Below are 22,579 nucleotides of genomic sequence, written 5' to 3'. Positions count from 1 at the left end.
GGCAGGAGTTAATGATGATAATAGGGCTTGTCTGGCTGTTCAAAATCAGCTTAGAGTGCATCCACTCTGACCCACAACATCACTCCCCATAGTTGAATTTAAACAGGCAACATGTGAACAAACAGGGTGTTGTTTGGGTGTAGGCTCTCTATCTCAGGCCGATGAACCCTTTCATCCTTCTTATTATGTCTTAAAGCCAAAAGAGGATCAATTAAGACTTGAGAATTTCTTGTAGCTGTGCCTGCTTTTTAATTCCATGTACGGCTGAGCAGTTTGTGATTAATGACTGATACTTAGCTGTGAGACATGGTCAATAAATGCAGTGGTCCAGGAACTTATTGTTGGGCTACAATTCTCCAGGCAGGCATGAGGATCACCTCCAAAGCAGTGGTAGGTTAACGGCAACATTGAGCAAAGGGAGTAAACAACTTTTTACATCAACATTTTTTTTCTGCATTGAATTTATAGCATTAAGTTGAATTTAACTTCCATGGACATACCGACCAACTTGATGAGAAAGCAATAAGGGGACTGAAGGAGCACAGGCAGTGTGGGGTAAAAGACAGACGAGGACATTTAGGTGGTGCTATGTGTTTCTGTGGTGTACATGCATGTATGTCCTCTTGGGAAAGGAACACACATGAATAAATAACAAGATACACGATATCCTAGGAGCCTTAGTCAGTGCAACATTGAGCCTGGTAATGCCTATGAAACAACCAACCTAGGTTGACGCATGCTTTTGAAGTGTTACATACATAAAACTTACATGACAGCTGCTATGTTCAAGAAAAAACAATCTTATTGAAGCACACATTAAAGAAATATAGTTATTCGCCAACCGCCCTGGGATTGTTTTTTTCCCTGCCTTAGTGTCAAGTGAAATTGTAATATAAATGCAAGGATATACTGTATGAAAAAATAGTTTCTACCCGCTGGACAGGAGTACACAGCTGGTCTCATATGTATCAACATGCATTCACAGTTGCTCCAATATACTGTATGGTACTGATATCATCACCGGCTGAACATACACATAACTGTCCCTCCTTAATCCAATAATCCTCTTATGAACACAGTTACCACCGAACTAACACGCCACCAATTAATGGGAAGACTGTGTCGGGAAATCTGTTTCCATGGACAAGCAAGGTCACGTTCTGTTTGTCCCAGAAGGTACGTGTGAATCAATACTGTGACACATGTGGACCAAAGTATAAGGACAGACCTTTTGAAATCATCAATCCATCATCTTACCAGGATATGTTGGTGGACTTATATGATGAGACGAGACCAGTTTGTTACGAGCCACATTTCACTGTCTGTGTATGGATGTTCTCATTGATCCAGGTCATTGTATTCTCGGGGCATCTAATCAATTGCAACCGGACTGTTCATTGTGTCCTAGAAGACATTCCGCCTCTCATTCCAGCAAGCGTCATCAGTTCATGCTCATAGACTTAGATTGATCAGTTCTAGTCCTAGGCGAGATCATAGACTCAGATTGGTCAAAGCTAGTCTAAATGCTACTGTCAAATCCCTAAATGTTTATACCGATTGACAATACTTCAATGCCAGCAATACTAATGACTGTTGTTAGCATTGACAGAGGGGGTCACTGTTTTTTGCACCACAATTTTTTGTATTCACACTGTTTAAAGTCATTTTGGCATTTAGTCATAAAGGCTATTGTTGTCAATAGTCATAACTCATAAGAAGAGTTATGAAAACCTCAACTCGAAAAAAGCGTGGAATATTTACATATACAAACATATACTCAGGTATAGTGACGTAGTATAGAAATACAGACTTGACTTACAGTTGTAGGAACTTGATAAAATATATTGAACCAACTTATTTTAAAGTTATCTCAACTAATATTTTCAGGTTTGTCTTATATCAGACTGAATGTCAACACATGTTGTGAGGTGTAATATTGTTGACACTAAAAGTTGACTCAGCTTAACTCAGTCAAAACACAAGATGACCAGAGTTAAGTTGAGTCTACATTTTTTTTAAAGTCACGTGACTTTTTCTAAAATGTTTAATTCCGGTGAACAAGAATGGTGGTAAACCAAACCAATATGGCTACTGTGCAGCAAACAGCGTGCAAAACTATGTGAGTACAAAAAAGATTTGTCAAGTGAACTCAAGGACTATCCGTTGGGCGAGTACTCAGACTTCTCAAACTATCCGGTGCTCCAGACATCATTCTACGCGGAAAAAAAGATGCAAGCTTGGAAAAGCATGGAGGCCTACAACTTCTTTCTATAAGGCTGGGTCAAGGAAATTGGTGTCAAAACTCTCCCGCATAAAACATGCATAAAACGTGCATAAAACGTACATCAATATTGTTCGGGTAAGGTTGCATTTCATGATTTAGTTTTGTGTTTTGCGAGGACACGTCCTTCCAATCAAACTGCGAGTAGCACTCGATAGCCTTGATTTACTGTTGTTTTTAATTACGAAACATTTGTAGCAAAAATGTGTTTTAAGAACTCCAAAACACGATACGTCAATAAAGAGAAATACCAATAATATCAATACTACAATGGGAAATAGTGAAACTTAAAAGTACATCAAAAAATAAACATGAATAAAATATATTAAAAAATAAAAATAATTAAATATATTTTTTAAAAAAAGAATTAAAAGAAGATCACAGACATGCTGACACACAAGCTCACTACCCCAACAACTGGCCGACTCAAAGCACCTCGGAATACCCTGCAGCACCAAGCTACCACAGTAGACGCAGGGACTAGACCCAGCAGGCCCCAACCCGGAAGCGATGGACAGCGGGACCCAGGAGCTCCAGACACCCAGTCCGGATGCAGACAAACCTTTAACAAAACGGATCACTGCAAAATCCTGTGTTCTTTGACTCTGCTCCCTTGGGCTGGAGTGGTATATTCGAGAGCCACTTTTTTAGTCGTCGTTTCGTGAAATCTTGCATTCTTTTTTTTTTCTTGATTACCTCTCGAGGAACTCTGAAAAAACGTGTATCCTTTTCACGATTTAAACGATTCGAACAGCCTAAAACAACACAAGCACAGGGCATTTCTTTCCTTCGAGAAAGGCAAAATGGCGGTCAGAACGCAGTGACAACAGACGTTTACTTGACTACCACTCCCAGTCTTGCATATTTAATGAGCCAGACATGACATCCGAAAAATACAAAGAATAGGGCAAAAACAATCCTTGCCTGAGCATGCCCTCCTATTGTTGAAAGTATAAATATATTTAGGGTTTTGGCACTAGCATTTAAACTAGATCCGAACAATCTAAGTCTATGAGTATGAACCAATGAAGCCTGCTTGGATTACAAGCGAAACATCTACTGAGACAAACTGAACATTCCAGTTGCAATTGATTGAATGCCACTTAGAATGTTTTGCTGTAATGTTTGAAACCCGAGAGGGTATCCAAAAGAACAGAGAAAAACTTCATGTGGACCTTTCTGTCAAAAACCTAATACCACAAAAACAGTATATTTTCTTAAACAATTAAAACCTGCTGTATGTTGCACAGTAGCACATTATCTGCTCGGAAACAAAGCTTTCTAGCTTCTGGTTGCATGCTGGCCTGGATCACTCAAAAGCTTTGTAAAAAGAGATCAGTGATTACTGAAAATTGAAAATGGCTGGCGATATCAATGTATAGGTCCCTTTATAAAGCCCTGGGACTCCCACCATCATGCACCACTGGCTGCCAATCCTCTTACTTACCTAAAAATCCCTCCATACGTCAGCCCTTCATTACATAACAAACCTCCTTCATCCTGAAACCACTTTTTCTAAAGCTGGCCTGGTCTTAAAATTAAGATGCAAACTTGGATGGCAGAATATTCAGTGGTCAGTGTTGTAGCCCCCTGCCACTAGAAGTCTCTCTTAATTGAAATGTGTTTCTTTTACTGTAAGATATTTTTGAAACTCCTCAAACTCCATCCCAAGCTTCAGAAATCATTGTGTAAATATTATTATTGAAAACTATTAAACGGTTATTGGACCTGACTCCATAGTTCACCAAATCTTAATTGTTCTTCTTACTAAGATATTTTCACAATTCTTTGAGTCAAACACATACATGAGCGACCTAACCTCACAAATGTCATTATGGATATAAGGACACACATTCCCAAATCTAGAAGCTGTTATAATTATAACTATGAAAATAACGTATTTATTTTATTTACTTCTTTTTCTCAATCATGCATAAGCAAAATACTCCACGCATTTTAACGAGACCTATCCAATTTTCAAACTCTTTAACACAGAAACTGTTGCGTCAGTCAGGATTTGTAGTGCTAGTTTTGAATTGCCGTAAGTCCAGAATTATTTCCTTCCATCCATTTTATACCGCTTGTCCCTTACGGGGTTGCGGGGGGTGCTGGAGCCTATATCAGCTGCACAAGGGCGGAAAGCAGGGTACACCCTTGACAAGTTGCCACCTCATCACAGGGCCAACACAGATAGACAGATAACGTTCACACTCACATTCACACACTAGGGACAATTTTAGTGTTGCCAATCAACCTATCCCCAGATGCATGTCTTTGGAGGTGGGAGGAAGCCGGAGTATCCGGAGGGAACCCACGCAGAAACGGGGAGAACATGCAAACTCCACACAGAAAGATCCCCAGCTCAGGATCGAACCCAGGACCTTTGTATTGTGAGGCACATGCACTAACCCCTGTGTCACCGTGCTACCCCAGAACTATTTGCCCAATCAAAATAATTCCGGTTTTCTGATAAGAGAGGCTCTGCTCTTTCTACTTATATACATACCTGTCATTACAAAAAGCCAACAGATTCTGCCACTACAACTCCAAGAAGACCAGGATTTGATACAAAGCAGAGTGGGGCAAAGGAAATGTAATAACATTTGGATGCAATTTTCCGGTTGATTATTTTGTTACGTAGCCTAGTTGAGGTGTACACATCCAGGTAGGGGATTGTAATTTTGTATTTACTTCATTTATATATTGTGCAGTTTTTTATTTTTTATTTTTTAGTTTTTACACAGAGTATTCTAGATGTATTATTTGTAGGCTATTTTTCTCCTGTATTGTTAAAATGCTCGTGCCGAAAATGTTCCTGTAAAGTTGATGTGCATGAAGATTGTCTGTGGCCTGTGTAGTTTTTATTGTGCCACAAAGTTTAAGTGAGAGAACATTATAAATAATGATGTTACTGTCAAATAATTGGAAAAAAAGTACCACATTATTGAATGTTTACCATGAAAACGCAAATGAAATTATATTATTATTTTACAATATTTTCCGCATAAAGAGTACAAATTGGTGAAAATGTGAATTTTTCAGCTTTGATTTTAGACCTTTTGCTGGTGATTATTTCATTCATTAAAACAAATAAAAAAATAATAAAACGAGTCAGTCTTTTGAATGGCTCTTTGAACGAAACGGCTCTTCAAGACAACAACACACAGTAACAGAGCAACATTACATGTAGCTAAGATGGATTTATTGCAAATTATGTTATTGATTATATTGTGCTATTGACAGTAAGCATGTCCTTCACAAAATAGATGTATAGACTGATGTGTGATCATCATTTCAAAAATGTTGTTGTGAAGTGTGCATGGGCTTTCATTTCACCTGTACTTCCCATTGGCTGCCAATGCTTTGGACGTCTTTATAATCATCAGCAACATCGCAAAGCACAGCACATTTCTTTGTGATCAAATCTTATTAGTGGCGAGTGCAATGTAAACAGTGTTTTATTTGTATAAGAGGCATTTAGGTTTTAGAGCATTTAACACTAGAAGTCCCAGCATTTTTCTGTCTACCTAGAAGACCCAGAGAGGGGTCATTTGGCCCGACGCTTTTCCCGAATACACTAATCACTCATTTTGTTATGGTAATGAGGCTGTTAGGGGCAGTTTGTCTAGGTAGACAGAAAAATTATACATGTGGGAAATGCCGAAAGGAGCAATGGCAGTGCCAGGATTGTGAGTGACTGCTCAAATGTATGTCAGTCACGTTTACATGGACATGGTTTTTCATTCTTTGTAAATATGCTTTTTTCTTTGTAAATTTTTTTTTTTAAACTATTTTTGGCACACAAAAATAACAATTGCTTCTGCAACAACCCTCCACACCAAAACTGGGAAAACAGTTGCTTTTTCATTCTTTGTAAATATGTTTTGTTTTGTATTTTTTTTAACAATAAATGTCAGAGTGTTGATCCCTTCATTCTGTTGATCCTTGCAAAAACACACACAACCTACCTCAGAACTAAAGCTTGAGCTGTAAGGTCCCCTCCCCCACACAGGCTCAAGTGGCCCCCTGCCGTGTGCCACTAACAGCCACATTTTCATAACAAAAGGAGTGTCCACAGGGGGGACTAGGGGTCAAATGACCCTCTTGTGTGTTTTCTAGGTAAAAATGTCAATTGACCCTTCTCTGGGACTTCGCGTGTTAAAGTGTCTTCCTGGGATCCAGCGTCCTCTGCAGAGGACATTAGTTTTTGTGCATATTTCTTCTGTTAGTTACAAATTTGAGAAAAAAAAAATAGCCCAGTCATGCATAATACAAATGTCCACTGCAGAGGGTGCTTGTTTCCAGGATATACAGTAGCTTACAGGCATCATTACAGGCTTGTTATGGCTGTGTCCATTATTTGCCATATTTTGATATTCGCTGTGGGTCCTCTGCTACCACTGCGAACTGCAGGGATGTATTGTGCGGTATAAACGCTAGGAATAGGTACTTTTCACATTAAAATGTCAGCCTTACTTTTAAGCACTTTCTATCAGGCATGCTTGTTTAGTTGGTATGGCAAGTGCAACATTACCCACAAGCAGTCTGCTGTGAATACGCCTGTTTGCCCACCGAGTGCTTGAGCTGGTGCCGTGTTTGCAACCGGACATGACGTCACATGAAACCCACGTATCAAAATATGGTAACGTTTTATTTTATGTGAATCGGTACTCGATACCCCTGCCAAAATACGGTTTGTCAGGGGTACGACCAGTCTTCCTCTCAGGGAATAAAACACACTGGTCAATCCCAAGTTCTTTCGGACGACATATATGTTGAGTAAGAAGGAGCACCAAGACAGAATAGCAATATTACCAAATTTTACTTAAGCTTTAGGAGACCAGCCCTACAATGCGGTAATAGCAGCATCAAGAAGCGGTCTGAAAATCAATCGGAAAGAGTCAGCTTAATTAGTACGAAAACAGCCCCTCCCACCCAGAAAGAAATACAGCCCGGTTGTTCTAAACCGATAAGGCCTCCGCCACAAAAAGGGAGTACAATATACTCCCTACAGACATTCCAGACCTTCAAGGTTAAACACAGAGTTCACTAACGAGCATTTGTGTACACATGGGAACATATTAGCTGCTTTAAACATGACTATGGATAAAGAAAGAATTCTTAAAAATATATGCATTCTGCACAGTATCTAAAGTACTCAATTTGTACCTATCCCCAATGTGAGCTGTAGTAATGTTTGGTAAGTTATTGCAAGCTAGTTCCCATTTGTTCTGTACATATTTGGCCCTTTTCCACCGCAGGGACTTTCCCACTTACCCGGGTAAAACTTACTGTTGTAAGTTTGCTGGAAAACAATTTTTTGGTTTGATTTTTGTGATACTTTTGGGATGGCGTATTTATTTCTTACCTTTCCTGTCTGCAAATGTTAGTTAACATGTTCTGTTCCGTCTAATTTAATTCAACTTACTATGATGCATCTACTTTGACTCATTAGTTGATTTTAAAAGTGTGTTTCTAAATTACTTGAGTTATGAGTCGGGTAAGATATTCCAATGTTTTTTTTTTATCTTTAAAAACTTTTGTAGTTTCAAATAAAAATGTTTATAAAAAAATATAAAAATATTATGATTATTGATAAATATATATATATATATATATATATATATATATATATATATATATATATATATATATATATATATATATATATATATATATATATATATATATATATATATATATATACTTATATATATACTTATATATACTACTATATACTTATATATATATAAGATGTGTGAAAATGGAAAAATATATATATTTTTAATTATTTTTTGTTTTACTATGGTTTCTGTTGGAGGACAAACATGACACAAACATTCTTAATTGTTAGAAATCCCACTGTTTATATTAAACATGCTTCACTGATGAGAGTATTTGGCGAGTGCCGTTTTGTCCTACTAATTTCAGCGATCCTTGAACTCACCGTAGTTTGTTTACATGTACTACTTTCTCCGACGCTGCCGCAGAAAGACTTTTTTTATGCCACTTCTTCTTTGTCTCATTTTGTACACCAAACTTTTTATGCTGTGCGTGCATGCACAAAGTGAGCTTTGTAGATGTTATTGACTTGTAGGAGTGCTAATCAGGCATATTTGGTCACGACATGACTGCAAACTAATCAATGCCAACATGCTATTTGGGCTATCTGTATGTACATATTGCTTCATTATGCCTCGTTTGTAGGTATATTTGAACACATTTAATTTCCTCTTCTGTGTATTTAATTTATATTTGCATGTCTCATGACCAGTGTTGGGTTGGTTACTGAAAACCAGTAACTAGTTACAGTTACTAGTTACTTTATTTCAAAAGTAACTTAGTTACTTACACCAAAAAGTAATGTGTTACTGTGAAAAGTAACTATTTAGTTACTTCTTTTTTTCCCCCTTTTTTTAAGGCTCCCATTAATGCCCTTTTAGTCTTCATTTCAGTACTGTTATTGCACTGGAGAATAATACAATCTGTTGGTCAACTTGACATGCATTTGCATCACTGAACTCAGAAAGCAATGTGGTCTACATACAACACACAAAGACAAAGATATGTTTCAAAGGGCCAATCTATTTCAGGCCAGAACAAATTGACAAAACTATTTTAACAACAACATAATGGCACTTTAACTTTAACTTTAACTTTAAGTAGATAGGATCTTTGATCCAAGACACAACTTACATTTAACTAAAATGTTCTTTTCTTTGTGCTCGACAAAAGAAAATTATTGAGAATGTCTCCATGTTAAGGCAAGGCAAGGCAAGGCAACTTTATTTGTATAGCGCTTTTCATACACAAGGCAGACTCAAAGTGCTTCACAGACAACAAAGTGAAATGAAAGAAAATAAAAGCAAAATTAAAATGCAGACAATAAAAATAAAAACAGTGCAGACGTTAGAAGTTAAAAGATTAAAAGATTTAGCTGAAAGCTAAGGTGAACATAAAAGTCTTCAGTCTAGTTTTAAAAGTAGTGAGAGTTGGGGAGAGTCTGACATCTTCAGGAAGTTTATTCCAGCTATGTGTTGCATAGTGACTGAATGATGATCTCCCTTGATTTGAGTTTACTCTTGGAACCGCTAACAGATTGGTCTCAGAAGATCTTAGTGATCTAGAGGGCGTATATATGTTAAGAAAACTCGACTTCTGGCTTCACCATGATGTCTTGTTAGTTGTTATGAGAGTAGCGTATGTGTGTGTGTGTGTGTGTGGCCCTTTAAGATATGACAGCATTTGAGGTGAGTGACGTCAGTGAGTGAGTGGGCGAGAGAAGTGAGGGAGCGGCGACAGTGAGTGTGTGCAGGTGCTCGCGTTAGATTACTAGTTACCGCCGAAACTAACGGCATTACAGTAACGCGTTACAAAGTAACTTGTCTCAGAGTCTGGAGGAACACAGGAGAGGCACAGGATCCACGTTGCCTGAAGTCTAGTGTAAAGTTTCCACCATCAGTGATGGTTTGGGGTGCCATGTCATCTGCTGGTGTCGGTCCACTCTGTTTCCTGAGATCCAGGGTCAACGCAGCCGTCTACCAGCAAGTTTTAGAGCACTTCATGCTTCCTGCTGCTGACCTGCTCTATGGAGATGGAGATTTCAAGTTCCAACAGGACTTGGCGCCTGCACACAGCGCAAAATCTACCCGTGCCTGGTTTACGGACCATGGTATTTCTGTTCTAAATTGGACCGCCAACTCCCCTGACCTTAGCCCCATAGAAAATCTGTGGGGTATTGTGAAAAGGAAGATGCAGAATGCCAGACCCAAAAACGCAGAAGAGTTGAAGGCCACTATCAGAGCAACCTGGGCTCTCATAACACCTGAGCAGTGCCAGAAACTCATCGACTCCATGCCACGCCGCATTAACGCAGTAATTGAGGCAAAAGGAGCTCCAACCAAGTATTGAGTATTGTACATGCTCATATTTTTCATTTTCATACTTTTCAGTTGGCCAACATTTCTAAAAATCCCTTTTTTGTATTAGCCTTAAGTAATATTCTAATTTTGTGACACACGGAATTTTGGATTTTCATTTGTTGCCACTTCAAATCATCAAAATTAAATGAAATAAACATTTGAATGCATCAGTCTGTGTGCAATGAATAAATATAATGTACAAGTTACACCTTTTGAATGCAATTACTGAAATAAATCAAGTTTTTCAAAATATTCTAATTTACTGGCTTTTACCTGTATAAGGCTTTTAATTCTTTTGTTGCCCCAGACAGATTTTTATTTTTAAATTTTTTGTCCAATATGGCTCTTTCAACATTTTGGGTTGCCGACCCCTGGTCTATACAGTCTGCATAAATAACCTGTAGAAGCAAGCGCGTGATTATTATTCGAATGTTTGTGAGCGTTAGCTGGCTGCTGCAATAGTGACCTCCAGTGTGCGCTTAGAAGGGAAAAGAGAGCAGTGCCTTGACAGCAAGTGTGACCTCCAGTGAGGCTGGCAATCTCTTTTCACAGCTGCATGCGCGCCGCTGCAAATATGTAAAATCCATGTGTGGATTTGTGCAGAGGCACGTCCTCAGTCCGCATCAAATAAATAAACGACTTGCGGTGAAGGTAAGTATCGTATTAGTCTGTTTCATCGCTCTCTCTCTCCAATTATCGCTCTCATCTCGTCTGTGGGGCGCAGCAGCTCCCTCCTTCCCCGACACGTGGTTGCCCCGCTCCTTCCCAGCCACAAACGTTCCGCGGGGGAGCGGAGCAAGAGGAGGAGGAGGAGAGATGCTGAAGCAGGCAAGGGAAGAGAGGACGTGCTCAGAGGGGAGTCCGCTCTCTAGCCATGGACACTCAGCTGCGGCGCACCCTGCGCCTTTTTGGAATTAACACTTTTATTAACGCCTTTCTTTAGTTTTGAATTCATTAAAGGAGGATGCGGACGATCAGCGAGTGGAAAGACAAGAAAAATGACATTGGATGTTTTTTGTTTTTTTTGTTTTACATTTGACTTTTTAGCAGAGATCAAGTAGACGCCAGCATGGATTTCTTAAATATCTCAGCTTTCGAGGAGGCAACGGAGGCTCACAACATCTCCACTAACAGCACCTCTCAGAGCAAATACAGCCCTCTCGCCATCTGGGGTCTGGTCGGACTTGTCAGTTTTCTCATTTTGTTTACAATAGTCGGCAATGTGTTGGTGGTGATTGCTGTTTTAACCAGCAGAGCCCTGAAACCGCCCCAGAATCTTTTTCTGGTGTCTTTGGCCAGTGCAGACATACTGGTGGCCACCCTGGTCATACCCTTCTCTCTGGCTAACCAACTCATGGGCTATTGGCTTTTTGGCAAAATCTGGTGTGACATCTACCTGGCACTGGATGTTTTGTTCTGCACCTCCTCGATTGTGCACCTCTGTGCTATTAGTCTGGACCGCTACTGGTCAGTGACACAGGCGGTCGAGTACAACTTGAAGAGAACGCCAAAGAGAGTAAAAGGGATGATCGTGGTGGTCTGGTTGATCTCAGCTGTTATCTCTTTCCCTCCACTGATATCACTGGACAGGAGCAACAACGAGGCCAGCCCCCAGTGTATTCTCAATGATGAGACCTGGTACATCCTTTACTCAAGTATCGGCTCTTTCTTCGCCCCTTGTGTCATCATGATTCTGGTCTATATCCGGATCTACCAAGTGGCAAAGACCAGAACGAGAACCATGTCAGAGAAGAAACGGGACGTGGATATGACGCAGGAAAACGGTACCGACCAAGGCAAAACCGATTCGTTTAAGTCGAACCGCGGCGGGAGTGTTAAAGAGCAGGAATGCGAGAACGGCCACTGCAAGGAGCACACTTTGAAAACCACGTCCAAAAATCCACACTCCGACCACCAGGACGACTTTGATGACAGCAGCTCGTCAGACGAGAAGCCCAAAAAAAGTTCCTCATCGTCCAAAAACCGCCACGGCGACCGGAAGGACAGAAAGTCCAGCCGAAAAAGCAGCTCGGCCTCAAAATTATCCAGTCGAAAGTCATGCGCCAGTTCCAAATCCATGGAGCTATTTTCCTCTCGCCGCAAACGCAGAAGCACGGTCAACCGGAAGAAAGTGTCAGCCGCGCGAGAAAAGCGCTTTACGTTCGTCCTGGCTGTTGTCATGGGGGTTTTTGTCGTGTGCTGGTTCCCCTTTTTCTTTACCTACAGCCTCTACGGAATCTGCAGGGACCTCTGCAAGGTCCCGGACACTCTGTTCGATTTCTTCTTCTGGATCGGCTACTGTAACAGCTCGTTAAACCCGGTCATCTACACTATCTTCAACCAGGACTTCCGCAGAGCTTTCCAGAAGATCCTCTGTAAGTCGTGGAAACGCTCTTTCTGATTGTCTTTCATAGCCACTTCATCCTGCAGATTTCCTATTTGAGCACTTCAGAGTTGCAGAGAAAAGTGCTGGCCGGGGAGCGTTCACACCTTTGACTGCCGGGGATTGCACTCAGAATGAAGGGATGCATTAAAGGTCTGAACTAAAAGTGCAGGAAAGGGGTTTCGAATGCTGTTTTGATTCAGTGAATGTCAGACAACTTTTTACATGCAAATGTTTGCTCCAGCTAAAACCCCCCGGCTGTGATTGTCCCCTTTCTTTCTCTAAAGGACAATAAGCCGGCTCATAACACTCACTGTGATGCAGGCACCAGGGTGAAATGCTCAGGAGACGAAGGGTATATTGAATTTAACGACAATCTCCACACAGCTGTTATAGGACAATGGATAGACCACCTATCTTCCGTGGCTCAGACTCTACTTTTGTTTCCAATGGGACAAAGGGGCTCCTTGCTTACTGGTTCAGTGGCAAAAGGGAAAGAAACAAACACTACTGAATAAGTCATATTTCCGCCTGAGTGGGATTTTTCTGGCTGCGTATACAATTTAAATGGCAAGCTTACACGTGCGGACTGACTGGCAACATAAAAAAAGTAATCGTCATACTGGACATCTGTTGGGATGGAACACTGCATCCTTGCTGCGGCAGACGGACAAACTGAATCTCCCACCGTGTGTGGGAAAAATGTTTGCGTGGAGGAGAAAGAGGTGACTGAAAGTAACATGTGGACCTGCGTTGTTGAAGTGTGTTAATCTTCACTGCCACTCGGTGTGTGTGATGTGTAGTATAATTCTACATTTGCCAATGGGGCTGGTTCACTCTGCTCAAGTGTCTTTCTTATCCTCCATTTGCCATAAGACAAATGTTGTCTTTTCCGCCACCAAAGTCAACCAGATTGACGACCTCTTAGATCTCAATTCTCACTTTTATCGCCTGCTGCTCCAGGCAGACACGCCAATGCACATTACACACTCTTAGACTTTACACCAGGGGTGTCAAACATACGGCCCGAGAACAGGTTTTCGGGATGAGTTTGCTAAGTATAAAAATGTACCTGAAATTTTTGGATGGAAGAAACTGCTGTTCTAAATGTGTCCACTGGATGTCGCAATTGCAATTATTTGTATCTTTGTAGATGATGCTACATATGTACAAAATCAACCACATGATATTAGTACATCGGTCGAGGAAAATGATCAAACTACATAAATAACATCCTGTAATTTGATTTCGATATAATTTTTTAATCTTGATAGATTGAAAATTACCACCAATGAGTGATAACTGATGAACAATATCACATCATTTATTCAGAAAATATAAATAACGACAAATACATTATTAACCGCAACATGTAAGTGTAAAAAAAACCAACAACGACATTTGTACATTTTCATAAATGTGCTTGTTCTATTTTTAAACAAATATAACAATCTGACGTTGTCTTTATTTTTGAGTTATCGTGCCGTGATTTTACCAGTCCGGCCCACTTGGAAGTAGAATTTTCTCCATGTGGCCCCCGATCTAAAATGAGTTTGACACCCTTGCTCTACACATTTACAAGATCTTCATCTTTACATTTATAGCCCTAGGTTAATTGTTTCTCTTTTCTTGTAAATACGTGGAAACAGTGCAATATTATAGTGCGGTGCCTCATTATCACGCACATGCACTGATTGCGTAATGAACAATGCGCTCGTGGATTTTGATGGCGCACCGACATTCTGTTCCTTTCTAACGAGAACAAGTGTTTACTCCTCTGCACATTCAAAACGATCAAATAAATTTGGTTTCAACTGTGCTTCGCATGGATGCATTCTTCATTTATGCAAACCGTGTTTTTGTTTCTTTGAGCTGCAATTTTAAGTTCTCTGCTCAATGCTTTGAGTAAGTATGTATGCAGAGTGGGCGCTCCAAAGTCAAACGCTCTTAAAGGACAGTTTGGAATTCAACCATTTGAGAAAAAAAAAACACTTGAAAATAATCCTGTGATGCTTCAGCTTAGTAAGAATATTTACATTAACTCCACAATTTGCTTATATGTGTTTTCTGCCATGCCATCAGAAAAAGGTACCAATTATGGCAAAGAGAAAAAGTATGATGATAACCATAGAACATGAGACAGAGTGTGGCTACTTGAGATACGCAACACTATAAATGTTTTGTTTTTTTAACAAGTCAAAGGTAACTAGTAGTTTAAAGCATAATGGATAATGACTTGCAATATAATGACCAGGGAAGTTTGTCAGCAGTCAACATTTTTACAAAAGATTTGACTCTTACAACAACTCATTTTTCAACTTAACTGAGGTGCCAATTTGATTCAGAATTGATTCCCAATTCAAACCGATTCTCCATTCAAACTAACAATCAATAGTTTCGGTAGCAAAAGGTGACAATTCCAGAAATAGCTACAAGGGATGTCCCGATACAACTTTTTCACATCAGATAGGCTACCAATGTTGGAGCCTTGTGTATTGGCCGATAGCGGTATTAATCAGATGCGATATCAGCACAAATCATATTATATACTTTTGATAGTTCGTAGTGTTAAATTTTAGAAAACCCTATGACACATTTATGGTTTTGAAGTGGAGTAGAATTTGTTTTCTTCTGTGAAGTGAATAATGCGGACACATGTGTTCCTGGATACTTTCTGATACGCTCCTTTTGCAACTGTAATTATTTAACGCTTGTTCATGTTGACAAATGCGGTGTTTTAGACTGCAGTATTGTTCAATTAAGGACACTTATTAGATATGTCTAGCTTGTGTGCTTAGCTGTTGGGTACAGTAGCTTCTAGCTGCTAGTAGCCTATATCCTACCATGTTTACGTTTTGTAAATGTTTTCACTAAAACACGAGAAAAGGTGAAACTTGTTTGCTTATTGGAGGACATTGAAATGTTAAAGGCCTACTGAAAGCCACTACTACCGACCACGCAGTCTGATAGTTTATATATCAATGATGAAATCTTAACATTGCAACACATGCCAATACGGCCGGGTTAACTTATAAAGTGCAATTTTAAATTTCCCGCTAAACTTCCGGTTGAAAACGTCTATGTATGATGACGTATGCGCGTGACGTCAATCGTTGAAACGGAAGTATTGGTACATCATTGAATCCAATACAAAAAGCTCTGTTTTAATCTCAAAATTCCACAGTATTCTGGACATTTGTGTTGGTGAATCTTTTGCAATTTGTTTAATGAACAATGAAGACTGCAAAGAAGAAAGTTGTAGGTGGGATCGGCGGACTACAGAAACACAACCAGGAGGAGTTTGAGATGGATAGCAGACGCGCTAGCCGCAGACCTCACCTTGACTTCCTCCGTCTCCGGGCCGCCGACCGCATCTATGATCGGGTGAAGTCTTTCGTCGCTCCGTCGATCGCTGGAACGCAGGTGAGCACGGATGTTGATGAGCAGATGAGGGCTGGCTGGCGTAGGTGGATAGCTAATGTTTTTAGCATAGCTCTGTGAGGTCCCGTTGCTAAGTTAGCTTCAATGGCGTCGTTAGCAACAGCATTGTTAAGCTTCGCCAGCCTGGAAAGCATTAACCGTGTATTTACATGTCAATGGTTTAATAGTATTGTTGATTTTCTGTCCATCCTTCCAGTCAGGGGTTTATTAATTTTGTTTCTATCTGCATTTAAGCCCGATGCTATGACGTTAGCTCAGTAGCTAAAGAGCTTCACCGATGTATTGTCGTGGAGATAAAAGTCACTGTGAATGTCCATTTCGCGTTCTCGACTCTCATTTTCAAGAGGATATAGTATCCGAGGTGGTTTAAAATACAAATCCGTGATCCACAATAGAAAAAGGAGAGAGTGTGGAATCCAATGAACCATTGTACCTAAGTTACGGTCAGAGCGAAAAAAGATACGTCCTGCACTGCACGCTAGTCCTTCACTCTCACGTTCCTCATCCACGAATCTTTCATCCTCGCTCAAATTAATGGGGTATTCGTCGCTTTCTTGGTCCGAATCTCTCTCGCTGCATTGAAAACAAAGGGAAAATGTGAGCAGTCCTTCCTCCTGTGACGTCACGCTACTTCCGGTAGGGGCAAGGCTTTTTTTTTATCAGAGACCAAAAGTTGCGAACTTTATCGTCATTGTTCTATACTAAATCCTTTCAGCAAAAATATGGCAATATCGCAAAATGATCAAGTATGACACATAGAATGGATCTGCTATCCCCGTTTAAATTAAAAAAAATAATTTCAGTAGGCCTTTAACTGGCTGTCGAATTTTGCACAAGTAAAGACGCTGAAGGACCGCTTGTATCGGAGCTTATATTAGATGCAAGTTGATATAAACCGATTCTTTTTTTTTTTTAACTTAATTTGGACTGATATCTGATGTTGAAGTGTATTTCTGGTCTTGTCATCCTCGTCCGGACAGAAGGATGACACGGTAGTGCGGCTGGATCAAAAGAGACACATAAAGGACTCCTAACCTGGAGAAGCCAAACCATCAGTTACTGTATATATTCCTTCTTTTTCTATCTGGGTGTGTGCTAAGTCAGGACAGCACAACCTAGCCATGTAAGGAGATGTTCGTGTGTGTCTGGAAAAAAAACTGCTTTAAGTCATAACTCATATACTGGCATTGAGCTAGACAGATGGTCTTTTCTTAAGGATATGGTTATCACTTTTGCATTCCGAAGTCCCAATTAGAGCCTCTTTTCCTACGAGAAGTGATCCAATCCACCTGCGAATATCAAACTAAGGGGCCTTATCTATTTATGTGCTCAAAATGAAATATCACTATTTAATTAAACTTGGTGGTTTGCTTTCTCCAAGGTGAATATAAAACATTCACCATATGCAAAACATAATATGAGTTAATTCACTTCAATATCAATATGTGATCAGGATACCTCTAATAACTACATTCATCTTTATGATAGACAGCATAAAGTTAAGTTAAAGGGTTCTTAGTAATTGTCATATTACTTAAATTAAAACTGGTTGGGTTAAAAAAAAAAAAAAAAGGTTTCTAAAATTGTAAATACACAGAGGCAAATTTTTGGTAAAGCCGTAAAATTTACTTTTGCTTAACTTGCACATTATGAAATTAAATGAAACAGGTGATGGATTTAGTTATCTGTTTAGCCCGTTCAGAGTTGACTGGAAGTTTAGTGAAATGTGACCATAACTTTGTTTTTTGTTTGGCTTTTAGCTCCGAGTGATGTGGGCCTGGCCATTTGAAGTGTTCAAAAAGTACTTGATTTTAGAGATGGGATTAATGGCTCTTTCATGAGAGCCATATCTTGAGGAGCCGTTCCTGTCAAAGAGCTGGTGTTACATTTAGTTACATTACTTAAATATCAAGGTAATGATCACTGGTAGCAGTTATAAGATAATATTCATATTAGAATATTTCTAACTTACACATTCCACCAATACTTACTCCAGCAATGCAAAGTTTAAAAAAATATATTATTTTAGTTTAATTTTGTTTGTGTTTTTATTGTATACATTCCAGTAAGGTGTTCATATCCCCACACTTTGACTATTAGATAACCATTGTGCATTGTCCAGTTATTCCCTTTTAAAAAAAAAAACATCGGCTTTGTGGCACAATTGAAACCTTGCTTGCTACGGACAAAAGTCCATGCAGACTAAATGTGCTCCTTAACAATTCAACAATACAGAAAAAGTATATTGAAAAAATAAGAATTAATATGTATAATTTTAACATGTCCTCCCCAGCCACATGGACAAATAATATTGTTGATAAATGCCTGTGTCTACTGTACTTTATTTATTTACAAAATAGAAGATTGGGATAGATACAATATATATACAAATATAATTAGAATAAACTAAAATACACATTTGTGCATGTTGAAAAATGCGAATACAAAACTGTACAACGCTACCTGCTGAACAACCTTTTTCCAGGCGTTTTCTTCTCCTCTCTGGTACAGCAATAAAGGTGGTGCACAATCGTGCTGAGGGTAAATTTCATATAAAGATGTCACGCAAGCAAATGACTCCCAACTGGGAATCCGTTCTCATCGTTTACTTAGAAGAGCCGTTTCTAAAGACTCGACTTGTTTTTAAACGTCTCATCCCTACTTACTTGGTTTTAATTTTGCACACTAAATGTGTCACATATCAAGCTCTTTCTTACCCGGGAAATTGTAGAAACTGAAGTACGACCAAACATTTGCTCTCAACGAAGGCGTGGCTGATTAACATTTAAAATCAAATTGTAAGTTAAAGTACGCAGCAACTTATATTCTACACAAACACCATCAGTCCAGGAAAGGAAAATAACAATTTGCAGTCTTGTTGTTGTTACGATACATTCAATGATAGCTAACGGTAGTTCCTAAGGGTGCTGAAAAAAATGCATTCAAATTCTGATTCTTACCTATTCCGATTATAAATTGATTAATCATTTTCAATTTCAAAAATATTTGTTCTTTTTTAAGAACATTTTAAGAGCCTTTTTAAAAAGACGTTTTTAGGCCATCTCTGTACTTACGTCATATGTCAGCAGCCAAGAGCTTTTGTAACCTGCTTAAAAAAAAAGGTTATATTATTTTAATAATAATCACAATATTATGATTTTGTTTTTTATAATACATTACAATAATTGGTATCTATCGAGAACCGTTAAACCAAGAATTGAAATTGTGAGTTGTTGTAAGATTCACATCCCATTAGCTGGCCAAACACACAAAGCACCCTCTAAAGATTGCAGGTAAAAAGTAAAGGTTGCAAACAGCTCCTTTAATTCTTTTTACTCTAAAATGCTCCTAGATGACAGAAAACATCTGCACAGTAGTTTTAATTTGTGTTTGTTTGTGTAATCGCCTATGGCAGTAGTTGTCAACCTTTTTTCACTGAGTACCACCTCAGAGAACACCTGGCTCTCCGAGTACGACCATAATGTTAAAACACAGTAGCGCAGTAAGGCTAAGTATTTATTAAATACAAGGCAGATATTTTATTTAACAGGTATATTTCACATTTTTGGCCACTGTAACATTACACACAGCTTGAACAGTAACACTGTGTTTGAATATACGAAAATAAAACACTGTACTTTCTTCAAGTTTTTCTTTGGCGTACCACGGTTTGAGAATCACTGTACCATAGAGCTACAAAAGGTTTTGTAATGGCAATAGTTTCATCCTGGACCAGGTGAATCATTGTACCATTTTAAATGTGAAACATTGCTTTTAAACTGAAATAACCTAAAAAACAACCAGTATCACGAAAAAGACCGGGCTTGACTTTGGAGGTTCCACTGTAATACTAAGAATTGTATTACTTTAGTTCAACTGTTATTAATGTTAACTTGTCATGCTTTCTAATGCTAATTTGCTTGGAAGATGCACCCAAATCCAAAATCTTGCAAAATATTGCAACACCCTGTTAAAATGAGACGAGGAAGACGCTGGTTAATGATCTTCCACTGCCTGTCAAATATGTTAATCATTACTTAAGCATATTTGTTAATTTAAATAGACATTTTTAAAAATCATAAGTAATGTCCCTTTTGCTTTAAGGGTTATTATGTTGTATCACAGGTGGCTGGTTCGGGTCACCAAAAAATGGCTTTATAAGCGGTCAAATATTGTAGATGTCCATGTTTAACTGTGTAATGAATAAGGTTCTGTTTGAATTACTTTCAAATAAAACATAGTTCCACATGTGGTTACTGATGTATGATTAATGTGTATTGTTTAAATTCATCAGAAATTAAAGGCCTACTGAAACCCACTACTACTGACCACGCAGTCTAATAGTTTATATATCAATGATGAAATCTTAACATTGCAACACATGTCAATACGGCCGGGTTAACTTATGAAGTGCAATTTTAAATTTCCCGGGGAACTTTCGGTTGAAAACGTCTATGTATGATGACGTTTGCGCGTGACGTCAATGGTTGAAACGGAAGTATTCGGACACATTGTATCACAATACAAACAGTTCTGTTTTCATCGCAAAATTCCACAGTATTCTGGACATCTGTGTTGGTGAATCTTTTGCAATTTGTTTAATGAACAATGGAGACTACAAAGAAGAAAGCTGTAGGTGGGATCGGTGTATTAGCGGCTGGCTGCAGCAACACAACCAGGAGGACTTTGGTTTGGATAGCAGACGCGCTATCTGACGCCAGCCGCCGACCGCATCGATGATCAGGTGAAGTCCTTCGTCGCGCCGTCGATCGCTGGAACGCAGGTGAGCACGGGTGTTGATGAGCAGATGAGGGCTGGCGTAGGTGGAGCGCTAATGTTTTTATCATAGCTCTGACAAGGTCTTGTAGCTAAGTTAGCTTCAATGGCGTCATTAGCAACAGCATTGCTAGGCTTCGACAGGCGGCACAGCATTAACTGTGTAGTTACAGGTCCAGTGTTTGGTTCGGTGTCTCCTGATAGTAGTATTGTTGATCTTCTGTCTATCCTTCCAGTCAGGGGCTTATTTATTTTGTTTCTATCTGCATTTAAGCACGATGCTATCACGTTAGCTCCGTAGCTAAAGTGCTTCACCGATGTATTGTCGTGGAGATAAAAGTCACTGTGAATGTCCATTTTGCGTTCTCGACTCTCATTTTCAAGAGGATATAGTATCCGAGGTGGTTTAAAATACAAATCCGTGATCCACAAAAGTAAAAAGGAGAAAGTGTGGAATCCAATGAGCCCTTGTACCTAAGTTACTGTCAGAGCGAAAATAGATACGTCCTGCACTGCACTCTAGTCCTTCACTCTCACGTTCCTCAACCACGGAGCTTTCATCCTCGCTCAAATTAATGGGGTAATCGTCGCTTTCTCGGTCCGAATCGCTCTCGCTGCTGGTGTAAACAATGGGGAAATGTGAGGAGCCCTTCAACCTGTGACGTCACGCTACTTCCGGTACAGGCAAGGCTTTTTTTATTAGCGACCAAAAGTTGCAAACTTTATCGTCGATGTTCTCTACCAAATCCTTTCAGCAAAAATATGGCAATATCGCAAAATGATCAAGTATGACACATAGAATGGAACTGCTATCCCCGTTTAAATAAAAAAATGTCATTCCAGTAGGCCTTTAAATCCATTTCATTCCAAATATCATCAATTGCTTTGTGATACACTATATTTAAATATTGTATTGGCTCTTTTTGTTCTCGTACATAGTTATTACTAAATTATTTTGGTTTAGAAATTATTTTAAAAATGTTACATTTGCAAATAATGTACAGTTTAAAATGTATTTTAAAAATGTATTAATAATTAAATAATTGATTTATTATTTTTTTAAATTTGAATATGGTGTTAGTAAACAGTCAACTTCTGGTCCCCGATACACTTTGATCGAATAAGGATACACATACTTCTGTTCTATTTAAAAATATAAACATTGTTTAAGCAATGCTTCTTGTGCAATAAAACATTCTAGTGTTCGGTGGCTTTGCCAGCATATTTTTAATTGATAAAATGCTAGTTGTCTGTTCAGAAAGTATTTTGTTTTGCTCGATTAGCAGTGTTGTAAAGTATAGTCAAATACTTAGTTACTGTACTTAAGTAAAACATTTTGATCAATCCGGATCAAAATTTTAGACCAGTTGAAACATTGCAAGAATTTCCATTTTGCTCTGTTGGATCTTAAGAAGGTTCTAAGTAGAGCTTCCTTGTCGTGCCAGTAACGTTGGAAGCCATCAGGACCGTCAAGGTTACGTTATTTTTCATCAGAAAATGTAGCTTTTGTCCACCTTTCAATGTCCCCCATTTGGTGCCCTTGTACGAAATCCAAACAGGCATTTTGTGGCGCCTTTAAAGATTTACCTTGTTTTTAAAACTCTTCTTTCGCAGATGCCGCCTCATGGCTATTTGGTTTCACCGGTGACAACCTTAATTTGGGCTGAAGATCATCCTGTGTTTTGATGGACAGCCAATCAGATCTTACAACTCAGGGCCGGTGAATTTTGGGGGGGTTTAACACTTGACTTTTTTGTTTATTAACCCTCAGGATAT

General features: G+C 39.0%; 2 protein-coding genes across 2 annotated transcripts in view; one reads left to right on the top strand and one right to left on the bottom strand.

Moving 5' to 3' along the window:
- The window catches only part of LOC133639450 (target of Myb1 membrane trafficking protein-like), an 862,139-nt gene that overhangs the window by 793,670 nt on the left and 45,890 nt on the right, over positions 1-22,579 (bottom strand). The gene's annotated exons all lie outside the window — the stretch shown is intronic.
- adra2c (adrenoceptor alpha 2C) lies at positions 11,032-14,405 on the top strand. The gene has a single exon (XM_062033512.1). The coding sequence runs from the start codon at positions 11,273-11,275 to the stop codon at positions 12,602-12,604; it is 1,332 nt and encodes a 443-aa protein (XP_061889496.1). The 5' UTR covers positions 11,032-11,272; the 3' UTR covers positions 12,605-14,405.

This window comes from Entelurus aequoreus, linkage group LG22 (genome assembly GCF_033978785.1).
Source record: "Entelurus aequoreus isolate RoL-2023_Sb linkage group LG22, RoL_Eaeq_v1.1, whole genome shotgun sequence".
In the NCBI taxonomy this organism is placed as follows: domain Eukaryota; kingdom Metazoa; phylum Chordata; class Actinopteri; order Syngnathiformes; family Syngnathidae; genus Entelurus; species Entelurus aequoreus.
Note: the sequence above shows the minus strand (reverse complement) of the source record. Positions and strands in the feature narration are given on the sequence as shown.